This window comes from Bombina bombina, chromosome 8 (assembly GCF_027579735.1).
Source record: "Bombina bombina isolate aBomBom1 chromosome 8, aBomBom1.pri, whole genome shotgun sequence".
NCBI lineage: Eukaryota > Metazoa > Chordata > Amphibia > Anura > Bombinatoridae > Bombina > Bombina bombina.
Window position 1 is genome coordinate 87,317,580 of NC_069506.1, and position 18,021 is coordinate 87,335,600.

The 18,021-nt window shown below is 39.4% G+C and overlaps 1 protein-coding gene across 1 annotated transcript in view; it reads right to left on the reverse strand.

Annotated features, from left to right (window-relative positions):
- The window catches only part of LOC128638472 (carbonic anhydrase 6), a 565,822-nt gene extending 552,236 nt beyond the window's left edge, over positions 1-13,586 (reverse strand). Inside the window, exon 1 of the mRNA XM_053690431.1 lies at positions 13,301-13,586. Within this exon, the coding sequence (XP_053546406.1) occupies positions 13,301-13,385 (85 nt within the window). The 5' untranslated portion in view covers positions 13,386-13,586. The remainder of the gene's footprint in view (positions 1-13,300) is intronic.
- Between the last annotated feature and the right edge of the window lie 4,435 nt (positions 13,587-18,021).

Below are 18,021 nucleotides of genomic sequence, written 5' to 3' on the forward strand. Positions count from 1 at the left end.
CAACGAACTAGTATTATGCAGGTATTCTCATTTTTTAGAGTTTCAGCATATGTTTTAGTGGTGTTTATCCAATCTTGTTTTTGCTCTTTATATACATTTATTGCACTGGACAATTATATGTGACTTTGTTAATAGTAATCAGTACAGTGATATGCAGTATTATTATTTTTTATTCTTCATACTGCATTTGGAACAATTATGCTTGAATTAACAACAATACTGCTTGCTACACAGGTGAATAATAATGACTAACTCTTTTTTAGTGGATAGAGTAGGTGGGCGTTTTTTATCTTTTGCCAATCACGTTTGTTCTTAAGGTATTTTAACAGGTGTGAGGAACATCACTGTAGGCTATGACTACGGAGTTGATCCGAAACATGTAAGCCAGACAGTGCTGCGCCCTCTACACCGTCTATGTTTGCTGTTTGCTGTTTTAAAGGATCCAATAAAGAATTTCGATTTAACTAAGGATAGCTGGACTCTTTTCTTTTGATGCATTAACTTTTTCCAGCAACCAGACTATCCGTTCCTGCTATATTCAACCTAGGAGCACCTGTGCAGCTGAAAGTTTCTACTCCCTTACCCGCATTGTGATTGAAACGTCACTATTGGTCTGTACTGCAGCCTGGTCTGTGGGTTTCCTGACCTCCCGATTGGAGGACTCTTGGTGACGTAACGCCGGATAGATCCGGTACTCGTGGCGGAGGGATTCCGAAAGGAGCCGCAAAGAGTTAGCGGAGAATACGGACGCCGACGAACAGCTGGGACAAGTTGAGGCGAGTGGTTCTTACCCTTAGGTCTCGTCCCATGCCGGATACTTATCGTCGGAACCTGCCAGTGACAACACTAAGGGTGAATACTTCTTGGTGAGTTGCCCGCTGAACCACAGCGTGTTATTTGGGACTTTGTTACTCTTAAGCTGCACAGGTTTTTTGTTTATTACATTTCAAGTATACATTTACATTTACGTGCAATTTATGAAACTGGGTTTCTCTTTTTTTTTTTGAGAAGAGGAGTGTAGCCATCCTAGAGGCAAGAGGAAGCCAGTGAAGGGATTGGCAGAGAGGTGCAGCAGATGAAGAGCGACGTGTAAGGAAGATGAGCCTGGCAGAGGCATTCATTATGAATTGTAAAGGAGCTAGGCGGCAGGTGGGGAGACCAGAGAGGACAGAATTGCAGTAATCGAGGCGGGAAAGGATGAGAGAGTGGATTAAAATTTTAGTTGTGTCTTGTGTAAGGTAGTGTCTAATTTTAGAGATGTTTTTAAGGTGGAAGCGGCAGGCTTTAGCCAAGGACTGAATGTGAGGAGTGAAAGAAAGATCTGAGTCAAATGTGACCCTGAGACATCAGGCATGCAGGGTAGGGGTAATGATGGAGTTGTCGACAGTTATAGAGAGATTGGGGGTGGAGATTTTAGAAGAAGGGTTTTTTAGAAGAAGGGGGAAAATAAGGAGCTCAGTTTTGGAGAGATTTAGCTTGAGGTAGTGAGAGGACATCCAGGAAGAGATGTGAGAAAGACAGTTAGTGACACGGGTTAGCAAGGAAGGCGATAGGTCTGGTGCAGAGAAGTAGATTTGGGTGTCGTCGGCATACAAATGATATTGGAAACCATGGGACTTTATTAGGGAACCTAGTGATGATGTGTAGATTAAGAATAGAAGGGGACCAAGGACAGAACCTTGCGGTACTCCGACAGAAAGTGGTGACGGGGCAGAGGAGGCCCCAGAGAAGGCTACACTAAAGGTACGGTTCGACAGGTAGGAAGAGAGCCACGAGAGGGCTGTGTCACAGATACTGAAGGATTGGAGGGTTTGGAGCAAAAGAGGGTGGTCAACAGTGTCAAAGGCTGCGGACAGATCAAGGAGGATAAGCAGAGTAAAGTGGCCTTTTGATTTTGCTGTAAGTAGGTCGTTGGTAACCTTAACAATTACTGTCTCTGTGTAGTGATGGGGATGAAATCCAGATTGCAGTGGGTCAAGGAGGGAGTTTGATGTAAGAAAATGGGATAGGCGTGTATATACTAGTTTTTCAAGAACCTTTGAGTAATTGATTTCCAAGCTATGGTAAGAGGGGCCAGATTTTCAAGGACCGATGTAAGGGTGGAATTATAGTGGTAGATAGATTGGTCAGGGCAGGAAAAGTAGGAGAAGGATTAGAGGAGAGGCTCGAGGGAATTAGCAAGCTGTTGCTGATCTAATGACATAATGCTTCTGTGAAGTTTGGTGTGAGGAGTAGAAGGAGGGAGAGTTTTAGGGAGGGATGATATGTTGCAAGCAAGGAGATGGTGGTCAGAAAGAGGAAAGGGGGAGTTTGTGAAGTTTGAGAGAGTGCATCTATAGCTAAAGATCAGGTCAAGGGAGTGACCGTCTGTGTGAGTGGGAGAATAAGTCCATTGTGACAAACCGAAGTGAGTTGCAGAAGTTGTTTTGCAGATGAGGCAGTGGGATTGTGAAAAGGGATGTTGAAGTCACCAAGAATAAGGGCAGCGGTGTCTGAAGAAAGGAAATAAGGTAGCCAGGCAGCCAAGTGATCTAGAAATTGAGTTGAGGAGCCAGGGGGTCAGTATATGACTGCAACACGTATAGAGAGAGGAGAGAATAAGCGAATCATGTGTGTTTAAAATGAGGAAAATGTGAGGGAAGAGATGGGTTGTATTTGTTGAAAGATGCAATGATAGGAAAGTAAAATACCTACACCACCTCCTTGTCTATTACCAGACCTAGGAGTGTGGTTGAAGTGTAGACCCCCATGTGACAGAGCAGCAGTGGATGCTGTGTCTAGGGGAGAGAGCCAGGTTTCTGTTAGGGCCAGAAGGTTGAGGGAGCGAGAGATAAAGAGGTCATGTATAGAAGTGAGCTTGTTGCAAACAGAGCAAGAGTTCCAGAGCGCACAAGTGAAAGGGGTAGTGGCTTTTGATGCAAGAGGAATGTGAGTAAGGTTGGCAGAGTTTTGTTTTCTGAGTCTATGGGATGTCACCAAGCAAGAGGGAGAGTGACATGAGATGAGATACAGATTTGCAGTAATGAGATTGTTTTTTAGATGAGGTGCTGGGGGGAGAGAGAGTGTTTAGGAATAGGTAAAGTTCATGAGTACAAAAGTAAGGTGAGTTTAAGAGAGATGGGCTAATGTAATGAACAGAGCATGTGGAGAGGGAGAAGGAGTAATTGAATAATGTATTTTGTTATAGAGACAAGAGGCAGCAAAAAGGAATGTGAATATATTGAGCATTTTTACAAAAGTGGGAACCAATTAATCACATAAAACACAGTATTATAGTAGCAGTTGCATAAGGAAACAATGAGGCACATAAAACATTTTACAAAAGTACTTGCCTTGTGTCTTGCCCCTTGCCCAATCCTTGTTGAATTCTTGTATAATTCTATTGTTAATGCCTCACTTATAAAATGTTCACTTAATTCTTGTATAATTCTATTGTTAATGCCTCACTTATAAAATGTTCACTTAATTCTTGTATCATTCTATTGTTAATGCCTCACTTATAAAATGTTCACTTTGAAAATGTGAACATATGCTGTTTTTACAATGTACACTGTCCAGGCAATGCACCCCTGTTCAATGCACCTCCCAAACTAGTGTGAAATATATGCAGGCAGTGCATCCAGCTGAGTCCACTAAATTTAGTTGATTGCTAATCAAAGACAATTTGAAAGGCCAATTGGAAAATTAGATTCTGGTCTGGTCAGGATGAGATGTTAAGTAAACAGACAATAATATTTGGAGGAGGTTAAAACTATGGCATAAGACAGCTATACATTTTAGAATAATAGCAAGTATTAATAAGGATTGAACATCACATGGCAATTAACAAAACGTTAGAAGTAAGACATTGGATAACAGTACAACAAATATAGTACTAAATTTACAACCTAAAAGCATTTGCTCTATATACATATACACATACCATAAGAGAGTTACAAGAGAGGAAAAAACACCAGAGTGAAGAGAATACTTTGCAGATTGACAGGGACTCTATTCACATAACATAAGAGAGTTACAAGAGAGGAAAAACACCAGAGTGCAGTGAATACTTTGCAGATTGATTTCACTTTTGTTGCTATATCAGCGCCCCCTAGTGACGCTTATCTGTGTTTTTTTAATATTAAACTGATATTTTTTTTAATAAAAATGTGTATATATGAGTGTAATGCTTTATTTAAATATGTTTTATGTAACATCAGCACTATTCATCACGGTTGCGGTATCCATTGATGTCAGCCACGCTAACCCATCTCTGGTGAATGGAATTTACCATGGACTTGTAATATCAAGTTGTGCACTAATGTTAGAGCGGTCCAGTGATATTCCTTATCACATTCTACACTATCATTAGCTCGCCACTTGTAATCTAGCCCAAAATCATCAGCTGAAATAAAAGGAAGTGCAACGTAAAAGCCTCTCATGAACAATTAGTTACTTTTCGTGCACTCAGACAGCCGGGGATATAGCAGCAATAAAGGATACTCAAATGCTGAAAGAGCCCAGTCCTTTGCTGCCCCACTTATCCAAGTGGTCAGATGCTGCTTTGTACCCTTTCTACGGAAATTGGATGACCAATTTGATAATTTGATGCACTGATTAAACATGAAATAATCACTGAATATTTTAACTTAAATAAATCTGACCACCTACAAAAGGCTACACTGTAAGAGGCCCACAAGTGTGTTATCCAAGGGAATTTCTTAAATTGAAGGACAAGAAACAAAATACAATTTATTGTTAAAAGAGGTGGAATCTGCTGAGTGTCTACATAAGCAAAACTCTGCTAATAAAATGTACACAATCTTCCTTTTATAAGCTTGACTTGCCCTTCAGCAATTTCTCCAGGCACAACAACAATAGCATGCACTATTTTTAAAACAAAGATGGTATGAACATGACAACAAAACTGGCTGTTAGTTGGCTCGTGCTCTACAATGCAAGCAACTAAAATCATTTGTCATTCTCTTCAAGACAAACATGGTAAGACCAAAGCAGAGAGTTTTGCCATAGCTGGAGTGCTTTGCTAATATTATGCAAAGCTCTATAACTTAAATTGTCCAGTTCCCCATGAAGGTAACATGGTTCATCCACCAAAAAAGACTGAGACCTACTATCTAATTATATGTCTACATTTAAACTTCCCAGATTAAGTGATGAAGATAAAAGGCTGTCACTGGGATGAAGATGGACCACTGCTGCCAGGATGAAGATGGACTGTTGCTGCCACGTAGGAGCCTAATTCAACTATGGTAAGTACAATCTTTGGGTTTTTGTGGTAGGATTTTGTTGGTTGTTTTTTTTTTTTTAGAATAGCATTTTGTTATGTATTTTTGTTTGTTTTTTTGGGCAGTAAAAGAGCTAAAAGCACTTCTAAGAGCATTGCCAATCCAAATGCCTTTTTAGAGTAGGTTTTTTTAGATAGCCTTTTCTAAGGAGGCGGGGTGTTAGGTAGATTGGGTTAGTATTTATTTTAGTGAAGAAGAGTTAAATCACTTTCGGGCAATGCCCTACAAAAAAGACCTTATAAGAGCTATTGCTATAGTTTGGTTTAGTGTTAGTATAGGTTTTTTATTTTGGGGTGGGTTTTAATTTTAGAATAGGCATAACTGTTTGTTTTTTTGTTCTTTTTGGTGATTTGTTTTTCTGTAATGGTAGGTTTTTTATTTTCTGTAATGGTATTTTTTTTTCCATGTAATGTTACGATTGTTTTATTATCAGGTAAAATTAGTTTGTTTGTTTTTTCAGGTAAGGTTAGGTTTTTTTCCATTAACTTAAGGAGTATTAGGTTTGGGGGGTTAGCTGGTTAAGGGGTTTAGATGTATTTAGATGTGGGTAATTTGAGATGTGGGGATGTGGCGGTTTAGGGGTTAATAGTGTAGAGGGGTATTTTGTGATGGAGTTTTGGCAGTTTAGGGTTTAATAGTGTAGAGGGGTAGTTTGTGATGGGGTTGTGGTAATTTAGGAGTTAATAGTGTAGAGTGGTACTTTGCAATGGAGGTTGTGGTGGTTTAGTGGTTAATAGTGTAGCAAGTACTTTGCAGTGGGCTATGTGATGGTTCAGGGGTTATTAGAGTAGGGGGCTTATGGAGATTAGGGTTAGTGCATACGTGAGTTGGGTTTTTCCCATTTTTCTCATTCCATTGAAGTCAACGGGGAAAGCACGTATTTGCAGTAGCAATATTCTAACTTCATATAACAATATGGCAATGTATTTGACTGGAAAGGGCTATAAAGTAAATATATATGTCTAAATATGTATATCTGTGTGTATATCTATATATAAATATTAAAATGTATGCTTACCTGATAAATTAATTTCCTTCTTGGCAGTGAGAGTTGACGAGCACATTCTTAAACTATGGGAATTACTCTACCTGGCCACCAGGAGGAGGCAAAGACACCCCAAACAAAGCTATAAATATCCCTCCCTCTTCCCCTACCCTCTCAGTAGTTCAAGCCAAGTATAAGGAAAATTAGAAGAGAGACACAAGGAGTACAGAGGTGCAAGAAAACAACTGCCACCACAACACATATAAAATCCGGGTGGGGTCGTGGACTCTCACAGCCAAGAGGAAATTAATTTATCAAGTAAGCGTACATTTTATTTTCCTTTTATTGTCAGTGAGAGTCCACAAGAATATTCTTAACCTATAGGAAACCAATACCCAAGCTGTGGAGCTCACAAATGTTCGGGGAGGGAAAAGTAGGGAAGGCAGCAAGGCACCACTATTTGTAAAACCTATCTCCCAAAATATGCCTCAGCAGAAGCAAAAATATAAAATTTATAGAACTTTGTGAATGTGTGTAATGAAGACCAAGTTGCAGCCTTGCAAATCTGTTAAACTCTGAGGCCTCATTCTTGAAGGCGCTGTGATTCGTGGAGGGGGCCCCTGCCCTGCTTCCTTGTAGGCCATATGAATCAGACTTCTCAACTAAAAGGAAATAGTGACAGCTGAGGCCTTTTGCTCCTTGGGTTTACCAGTATACAGGATGAATAAAGAAGATGATTGACAAAGCTTCTTGGTAGCATGAAAGTAGAATTTTAATGCTCTGACCACATCCAAATAATGTAACAATCACTCCTTTGAGGATGTCGGATTAGAACAAAGTAAAAGAAACCACAATCTCCTGATTGATGTTGCGAGTATTAAAGAAATAGGAAAGTCAAAATTAAACTTGCATGGGGAGTGGAGCCAACTGCCAACTCGACAAGACGTGCCGTTGCTGAGCTCCTGAAGCTAGATCATTAAAATATTATTTTACGGCATTCAAAGAACTTATATATCTTTATGTTTCACTCTAAACATGCACTAGGGCATGGCTTTCATAACCTAGGTCTCAGATAAAATGCATTTAATGTGGAGAAGACGAAGAGGCCTGCTAGCCAGTTGAGATCGTGATAGGGAGTATTTCATTATAATCAAAGTGCCAGATTTTCTCTTGACAGACCGGACTGCTCCCTGGATTGTTTCCTAGTCGGATAACAGATCCCTGCAATGCTATTAGGATGGAGGAGTTCTCTATACAACTTACTCTCTTAATTGAGGGGCTATGCAGTAAAGCCGACAGGCAGTTTCACAGCCTGCGGTCTCTTATCACTGAACAGCGCAACCAAGATGGCGCCTCTTACCTAAACAGCTCCGACTCCAGTGAGGTAAACCCGATAGAGGTTTTGATGCAACCAACCCTGCTGATAATCGGACGAACGCAAGTGGAGCAGATCGGGCAGGACTCGCCTTACATCTTAACAGGGGTTGTAAGTTATGATTTGGCGCAACCACACACAAATGACCTGTTGCACTTCACAGCTGCTGCATTAGGAACCACAGGAGTCGGTCCGGCCATGACCGGACAACACTCACAGCTTTCCCTATCTCCCTACCTGAGATCCCAAGTGGCCCTTAGATCTAATGCTCTCAAGATTTTAGGAAATGCTGACGGTTACAGTGGGCAATTAGCGGAGCATTTACACTCTCCATTTCAGGCACTCACAGTATGGAGGAGAGGAGACTGGGCAGCGGTCCTATCTTTTGTCCAGGAACGGAATGTTTCGCAAAGCTCCTCTTCACAGATATCCTGTTCCACCACTGGACTTCATTTAGAGTCCTGCCTGGACCCCCAAATTGACAGACTTGGAGTAGGTTAGAAAGGATCTCTCTACACTCTCAAGGACTTTATCTTCGGCTCCTAGAGACTTAAGTTTATGTGCTTGATGAGGACTGTCTTAAAACAATTATTGACGCTTGATTCAAAGGTTGGAATTCGACTAAACATTACCTTACTTGATTTTATGTCATCTACACTCCTCAGCTTCATAGTGTTTTTGCCTACCTTTTGTAATCTTTCAGTGGGAGAAAATTTCCCAAACCCATTATACTATTGGTTGGAGTTAATATAACCTTATTTCTGTTGTCGCCTATCTCCATAGATAATATGCTCTGTACTCACATAAGATACCAGTAGTATGATAACTGTATGTTTGATGTTGTAATTGGTACACTCTGTATATATATATATGTTCACTAAACACAGGATCTAGGCAGGATTCTGTGTTCACACACCCATGTCAGTAACGGTTGTCTGCATATGATTACCTATTTAAGGATCATGAATATATTGCCACCCACTTCTCAAATGGTCACCCTACGTCTTATATTTCAGTGTGACACATCCTCCCTATCCCATGATATTTCCTGCAGCTCGCAAAATGTTTTACCAAGAGTTATATGGCTAGGCACAATTGTTTATTAGTATGTTTTTGGGTTCTGTATGCTCATTATTATAGCGTGAAAGTTATCTCCATCTATATCTATCACAGTTTAAATTGCCTACTATGTCTATGTAATTGAACTATCTAAACCATACATCTTGCACGTTTGCTTTGTGTTGGAACACAACTCTCCTTTTCCCTGCTGATTATGCCCTTGCTGTATTTCAAATCTAACAATTTAAAGCTGCTAATTTATAGCTGGTCTACTCAGAGGTGTTTAGTCTTCAGCTGTATTTATTTTGGTCGCAGATACTATGCCATATGGGCCTGCAAAATGTTTTAGGTATATTATACTTTGCACAGCACAGCATCAACTGTTTGTTCATGCTATCACCAGCTTATTACAGATATGGTTCACTGTGACAAAATCTGTGCCCTATACACTGTTACATCTTTTAGTTGTACCATAAGAGCAGAAGCCCACATAGAGCTCCTTGGGCAATCTAGTAGGGTGCAGATTGGAGAATATATTCTCTTGTCTTTTGCCCTGCACACTCCTTTTATGTTTATTAGCAATTGCCTGCTATTCATCTCTACTAAAAGAAGTGAGCCTGCATATTACAGTACTATATCATTTAGACTTTCTTTATGGCTTAGCACATTATAAGATATTCCCAACACTAGAGTCTAGCAATCGCTGTATAATCATTTTATAAGCTATAAACAGAAGCATATCTCCATATCTGTCTAGAGATAGTTTCATATGACCATAGTGTTATACCTCTTACTACTCCTTTATTCTAAACCAGGCTATCAGAATGATTTATCCTCTTTAAGTACACTAGCTCCACTTAAATACAGGTACTACAATATTTAAAGCTCTTTTGACTCCCACATATAGCCTATTAGCAAGGTAAGATTTAGATGGACTAGTAGACACTATCCTTACCACATTTTCCCCACACTGTAATTAGTATACTTCAGCCACCCTTCACAGTAGGTGTAGCTTACAGATTCTAGTACAGCAGGTTTTAGGGTTATTCTTCCATCCAATATGTTTTACACCCCCTTATCTATATTCAGCAGGATAGTTTCGCAGATCGACCCATAGACCCTTATAGCTCTATCATACAGCTGATTTGTCCCTTAGGTGTAGGTTAGCTTAATTTTTGCAGAAAATTCTACTCTACAGGACGCTTGATTACTCACTAGCGGCACCCGTGTCCTAACTATTGTTCCCTGGACAAGTTCATTACTTCATCTTAATTTATTTTCTAGGTACGCCTGTTCACTGTTATTTTATAAGACTTATAAGTTCATTTATATATTTCACACAGGCTAGACATGAGGGGTTCATGTATATGTATGGGTAAAATATTTTCCAATTTAACTTATTTATTGTTGTATATTTTGCGTAAATTTTTTTTTTTTTTTGGCTTGAGACATTTTTTCCTATCTATTTCCTGTATGCAGGGAAATCTCCCAATGATACTCCTACTGCCTATGTTTACTAGATTGGATTATTTTTAGTAGGTGAAAGCTCAAAGTATTTAAGATACCTATATATATTAGCAGCTAGTAAGATGACTTTATTGAATGAGCGGATGCTGTGTCTCTGCCAGCGGCCGTGGTGGAGATATTATTTGGTTTTGCTCTAGTTAGCCTCGACCGTATATATGTAATCTAGACTCCCCCTAGTACATCCTAGTTTTCTATATTGTGTTCAATAGATATTGTTATTTATAAGGGTGTACGGGGCCTCTCTTTTGCCTAAATGTTGTGTTATATATATATATTATTGGTTACTGGCTATCATTTTCTGTGACTGCCCGACTGTCATTTATAATTTATCCATGCTCTTGCTCATATTACTAGTACATAATAGTTGTCTTGATTGAGCCTCTCTCCTCCCTTTCCCGCTGGTACTTATGCCTGCGGGTCATATCCCTTCTCCTTTTTCCCACATTGCCTATAGGTGGCACTCCCCCAGGAGAGGGGCTCACCCTGAGGTCCCCTAGGCCCCCCAGTCCCCAACTACTCTAACGTCCCCCCTCCACTTGATCATAATATGTTATATGTTTCCAGGCCCCCTCTATAGGATTACAAAAGCTTAGATGAGTGGGATTTTGTTTACCTCAAGTAATAATACTCTAGTCCCACCTAAATTTGTTTCTGGTGAGGACATACTAATTGGCTCCGCCCCCCCCCACCCCTCCTATTATATTTCGAGCGGCTCTCGCCCCCTGCATCCCTCTTCCCCATATAACTATAGAGTCACCTCCTCCCTAGTCTTTCACTTAATTGATTAGCCACCTTACTTCTCTTTGTATATAGCTAGGAGAGGACCATTTTTGCTTATATTACATTTGTTATACTCTAAAACAAATCTGAAGTCTCTTTATGTGATAGCCCACATTATATGGAAATGTTTGAGATACCAGATTACATTGTCTCCTAATTATGCTCTGTACACATTGTCTTGTGAATGTCTTGAGACATACCCTATTCTCTGTATACTCTGTATTGGTTTTTGACTTCAATAAAAAATTATTAAAAAAAAAAAAAATTAAACTTGCATGATTCTTATAGAGCATGTAATTTTAAGATACTTTTAAATTCACTTCTATTTTCAAATGTGATTTGTTCTCTTGGTATCCCTTGTTGAAAAAGAATACACACATATCCTACACTGGTGGGAGCTGCTGCTAATTGGTGCCTGCACACATTTGTCTTTTGTGATTGGTTGACTTGATGTGTTCATCTTGCTGCCAATAGTGCAACGTGTTCCTTCAGGAAAGGATAACAAGAGAACAAAGCAAATTTGATAATACAATACATTAAGGCAGAAAGCTCTGACACTCTGCGAGCAAAGGAAATAGCCAACAAGAAAACCACTTTTCAAGCGAGTAACTTAAAATCAATAGGATGCAGAGGCTCAAACAGAAACCTCTGAAGAACTTTTAACGCTGAATTTAGGCTCCATGGTGGAGCAACAAGTTTGAAAACAGGTCAAATTGTGACCAAAGCCTGAACAAACTCCTGAACATCAGATAGCCCACTTCTTGTGAAACAAAGCATAAAGGGCAGAGATTATGACTCTTGATAGAACTGGCTGACAGGCCCTTCTCCAGACCCTCCTGGAGAAACTGTAGGATACGCGAAATCAAGCAGCCAAGAGAAACCGTACTGGTCACACCGGACATTGTAGTAGATGCGTCTGGTGACAGGCTATCAGAATAGTTGGTATTCCCTCCTGCTTGATTCAAACATCACTCCGGGCTGTAGAACAATTGGTGGAAATAGATCAATTAGGTTGAAGTTCCACAGGACCGCTAGCGTGTCCACTAACTCTGCCTGAGGATCCCTGGACCATTTGCAAATTATCTACAGAAATACCTCCTGGTTTTGGAACCCTCTTCCCAATTCTCCACACCTGGGATGTGGTTAGCTGTGATCTTACATTGATGTCTCTCTTGAGACACCTCCTGCATCGCCAGAGAGCTCCATGTGGTTCCCTGATGGTTGATGTAGGCCACAGTCGTGATGTTGTGTGATTTGAATCCCAGCCGGGGACACACTAGAAGTGCATTGTATATAGCCTTCAACTCGAGAATGTTGACCAGAAGAGATACTTTCTTTTACACAGAGCACCTGTCTCTGCCTACCTCTTTGATACGAGAAGGCAGGGCAAGTGGGAGGGATATTTATAGCTTTGCTTGAGATGTCTTTGCCTCCTCCTGGTGGCCAGGTATAGTAATTCCCATAGGTTAAAGGGACACTAAATCAAAATTAAACTTTCATTATTCAGATAGAGCATGCCATTTTAAACAACTTTCCAATTTACTTCCATTAACTAAATGTGCACAGTCTTTTTATATTTAAACTTTTTGAGTCACCAGCTCCTACTGAGCATGTGCAAGAATAAGTGTGTATGCATTACATTAGCTTGCCACTTGTAATCTGGACCTTATTTTTTCAAAGACTTTAAAGATTATCTAATTGTTTTACATTTCAGTGTTTATGCCTTTCTTCTTTGAAAATTTGAATGTGAAAAAAATAATGTGTATATAAATTGTTCTTGTGTATATAAATTGTTCATTTTGTTTTAATTTTATGTTACCACCAACGTAACAAATTAAATAGTTCACATTTCATTTGTTTGTGCCTTAACTTACTTAGTGAATGCTAGGGGCATTCTTTAGATGGTTTTGTCTGTTTTAAACAGTACAAAATACTGGTATATGTAATTTATGTCCATTAAAATAACAATATAGGAAAGCAATGTCAATTCTATTTGTTTTTTTACCAACAGCCTGCTCAAGAAATAAAACACTAACATACAAACACCAGTAAGAGAAATAATCTTTGCAATTATCAATATACAATGTTTATGTGAATAATTATACTAAATCATTTCTGGTAAACAAGTTATAGGTTTCTTTATATTTTTTAAAAAAGCAAGAATGAATTTATATGCATCCAATTTAGTTTGTAGGGACACTGTATGTATGAAAATATGTTTATAATTACCAGGTCTATTATAATTACAATAAAATATTCCATAATTGTGCAAGTCTGAATAAAGCTTACCTTGGTATGTCCAGTCTACCACATGAGAGCTGGTAAAGGCAAAGCTGAGAGCCAGCATAAGAAACAAGGTAAATCCACCATCCATGGCTGAGGTTATTGTATGTTTTAGAAAAGATCTTAACTCTGTCTTTAAAGCTCGGAAAATATAAATAATAATATAGAAAGCCTTTCCCTCCTACTACACAAACAGCATTTTACTCTGTCAAAAATGCAAACAGAGCCTAACTGATTTCCAGTTTAAAATCCACTCAGCTTATTTTTGGAGATTATTCTGTGTCATAACCCTTTTCTGTTTGCTTTCACATGGACAATGAATGATTTAAACCTTTATTTGTCTTCACTAACCCCCCCACCCCCCTTCTGTGAACTCTTGACATTTTAGATAATGAATTACAGCATGGCTACTCTAATGAGTTGCTCAATATCTTTAAAGCAAATACAGGACCTAAACACTTCTACAATTCTTTTTGATCACTTATATCAGTTTATTCATGGAAAAACTTTCATTTGCTGCACCTCTCTGCCAATCCCTACACTGCCTTCCTCTTGCCATTAAACACAAAAATTAGGATTAAACACAAAATTCTCACTGTGACATACAAAGCCCTCAACTTCACTGCTCTCCTCTAGTTTTGAAAGCTTCAAGCGTTCCCTAAAGGCTCTGCTATTCAGGGATGCATACAACCTACACTAACCATCCTATCTCCACTGCTATCCCCTATGTAAGCCTATGAGCCCAGCTGTTTGTAGTTCACCTTCATAGGAGCGACTACAACAGCGCAACTCTTGGCAGGGCCCTCTACCCATTTGATCCCTGTAAATGTTATCTTGTATACCCTATGTTTATAGCGCTGCAGAATCTGTTAGCGCTCTAAAAATACCTTATAATAATAATTCAAACACCTCATAATTTTTTTGTCATTTTTCTGCACTATGGGCAAGATTACAAGTCATGCTGCAAATAAGTTGCGAAAAGCATGTTATGGCTTTTTCGCATCTGGGGTTGCACAGCTATTACAATTTGCAAAATAACTTATTGTGCGCGCTTGTTGAGCCATGTAATCTAAAACAGCCAAATTGCTTGCGCATTAACGTATTCCCCCCATAAAAGTCAATGGAGAAGACAAATAGATAAGAAAAAACACTAAAACTCTAATCTGTTGCACAAAGCCCATGATGTTTTCTCCTTGAAAAGTGTACATGAAAAGGATTTTAAACAAGATTGAAAGATCACAGTGTTTTTTACTCTCAAAACCATATTACAAGTGGCTCTCTGTTTAAATTACAGTGAATTTGTTTGCTCAAACTCGCTGTTATTTATGCTCCCCATATTTTCTATGGGCAGTGTTGAGAGGTAGGGGCCTATCTATCAAAGTGTCAACCACAAATACGCTGGAATTCTGCATCTAAATTGGTTGTGAGATTGATCCAACCAGTTATCAAAACCTCAAGACCGGTAAATGTTGAAATTTGTGATGTAACATATAATCCGCTGGTCTGAATCCGACGCAGATTGATGCTTACATCATTACAGATGTTTCGAATACACCTTTGGCTCTATTTGACACTTTTTCCCATTTATCAAACTTTTAACAGGTACGCTCATGGCCCCCAATCAGCCAATATGATTTTAGCAGCTCTAATTCCTATTGGCTGATTGAAATCTTTCAGCCAATAGGAACGCAAAGAATGCCATGTCTTCAGGATGGGCCCGCTCCGCACCGGATGGATGGAGATAGAAGATGCCGTCTGGATGGTCAACTTTCTGTGGGCGGAGTGCTGAGGAAGGTGTACTCGCGCTGAGCTCCCTTGAATGTGGAGCTATCGTAATTGCTGATACCCTGCCACGAAGCCCTATTGCTGGGGCAAAAGATTTACCCAGCCTGGGGGCCGAAAAAGTGTGGAACTGGGAAGTCACTACACCTGTCAAGAGTCGGAGGCAAAATACCCGCAAGGAAGGTGTTGCAGTGCTCCAGATAACTTTTGGCATTCCTGTTAACCCCTTTCGTAGGGCACAGAGTCTTGCTGAAAGGAACACAGACTGTGGCGAGAACTGATCCTTACCTGGAGGCTGAACGGAGGGGACCAGCGGATCAAGTGAAGAGACCGGTACAGGAGAGGGCAGCGGACGCAGTTTTACAGCAAAAAACTGATAGCGGTGTCGATACCCCCCCATACCGGTAAGACGGCTGGATAAGATGACGTCATAGCGGATAGACCGCGACGGCGTGAGGAGCTGCTGTGTTAGGGCGGAGGTTAAAGCCGCATCGCACGGAGGAAAAACAAGGCAGACAGGAGAAAAGAAAGGAAGCAGAGGTCCCCCTGGTGGGACAAACAAATGGAGAAAGTCCTTAAGCTGCAAGCCGCGAAGAAATGGGGGGGTAAGTAAATACGTATGTGTACAATGCCAGGAGTTTGAGTTGTGTAAGCTTGGGGAGTTAAGTGCTGTGAAGCTGTAAGGCCCGTAAGTCTAAAAGCAATCAGGGCTAAGTGGGCCACACTGACTCTGGTAGGTGTGCACAAATACAGTGAGGCTGCTCCTGAGACACGAAAAACAATTGTGCATTACCGCTACATTACCTCTACATGTATGCAAGACTCAGTTTATGATCAGTATTAGCCTTTGGAAAGCAGAGCAGTCATAATATTAAAAGGTCCCTATACATATTTTATTGGAGCTGGACTCGGTCAGTAAAAAAGTTTCTAAAAACAAGGCATAAGACACTTGAAAGCTATGCTGGACTGTTTGTGGCTCGAGGAAAGGTTATAGACAGGCATTTTCGCTTGGGAACAAGATACTGGCTGTACTGTGTGTTTGGAGCTAACCCCTTTAAGTAACACAAGGGAATCATCAGGGATCAGAAACGGTCTGGCAGAAAGTGGCGAAATTGAAATTTGCCTGTATTGTTTTTGGACACAAAAGGCTTTGAATGGGTACTGATCACAAGATAATGTGGACAATATAACTCATATTTTAGCGCTGTAAAAAATCTGCGGGAGCAGAGATAAAAGAGTCTCCCTTGGTGCCACTTAAGACAATAGTGGATAGGTTTTTTTGGGGTTTTTTTTGTAAAATGGTGTGTGTTTTAGTAGAATGGACATGTGCAATTAGGGACCACACTGGTGTTTAATTTTTGATTATAGTAGAGTGTATTATTATTTTATTCTTCGCACTTATCTCCTATATTTGAGCATTGCAAAAAAGCAAAGGAATGTTATAATTAGTATACATGTAATGAAAGTACAGATGTCTTGCAACTAGTGTTTAAGTCACAAGAAGATAGTTCTTGCAATTTTGTTTCTACAGGTGTAAGATAGGTATGTTTAACTTGTCACTTTTTATAACTGATTATTGTAATATATTTTCTTTACTATAAATAAAAATTAAAAAAAAAAAAAAAAAAAAAGGTATGTTTAACTTGTGAATACAGCTCAGCGTGTTATTATTATTCTTGATAACAAAGGGTCTTAAGTGTCGCAAAAGAAGTAAGCAATGTAAGCTACAACCATCATACATGTAACGAAATTATATGTTTATTGCATGAGTAAGTCTATTGAGATATAGACTTTAAAAGACTGAGGTTATAAATCAGCATAGAGCTGCAGAATAGACTAAGAGAAAACACCACAAAGAAAAAGGTTTAGGAGACAATAGGTGGCAGGAGATAAGGGCCCTCAGGGACAGGTTTAATTCCTGATTACTGCAGAGTGTATTATCATTTTATGTTTTGGCACTTATTTCTTATTATTTTTTTTCTTTTTTTTCTTTTTTGGCTTCCAAAAAAAAATATTTCAGCATTGCAAAAGAAGGAAGCAAATGAAAGCTATAATTATCATACATGTAATACATTTAGAAAGGTCTTGCAACTAGGGTTTAAGTCATAAGAAGATAGTTCTTGCAATATTGTTTCCATATGTGTAAGATAGGCTTGTTTAACTTTTGAATACAGCTGAGGGTGTCATCATTATTCTTGATCACAAAGTGATCTAAGTGTTGCAAAAGAAGTAAGCAGCGAAAGCTATAATTGTTATATATGTAACGAAATTATCTGTGGCCTGCAAAAGTAAATATTGTCCGGTATAGGTTTTAAAGACTGAGGCAATAAATCAGCACAGAGCTGCAGAATAGACTAAGAGAAAATACTATAAAGAAAAAGGTCTTGGTGACAATAGGTTGCAGGAGATAAGTGCCCGCACAAATGGAAAAATACGTGACAAGTGGGAAAAATAAATCACCAGCAATGCCATTAAAAAGAGACAAGAGACAGAAAGCACAAAGTGAGATTAGTACAGAATCTAACATACAGAGTCCGGATAGAAACCTTGAAATACAGCTCACAACAAACCAATTGGCTGATTTAATTCTACCACAATTCGAAATTATTAAAAAGAGATCTCTGAACTATCTGGCGAAATTTGGCAATTTTCTATTAGACTAACTGAGGTAGAAAATAGGGTGTCTGATGTAGAAGATAAAGTAAACACACAGGAGTCAACAGTAGCCAGACATACAGATAAAATTAATGCATTACAATCAAAGATAGAAGACTTAGAAGACAGGTCTCGACGGAGTAACATCCGAGTAGTAGGTCTGCCCGAAACAAATGGGCAGGAAGATTTACTGACCTTTGGTTCTGTTACGCTACCTAATTTATTAGGGATGCATCCTGAAAATGGGTCCTTGCAGGTAGAGAGGGCACACAGGATTGGCCCGTCAAGAC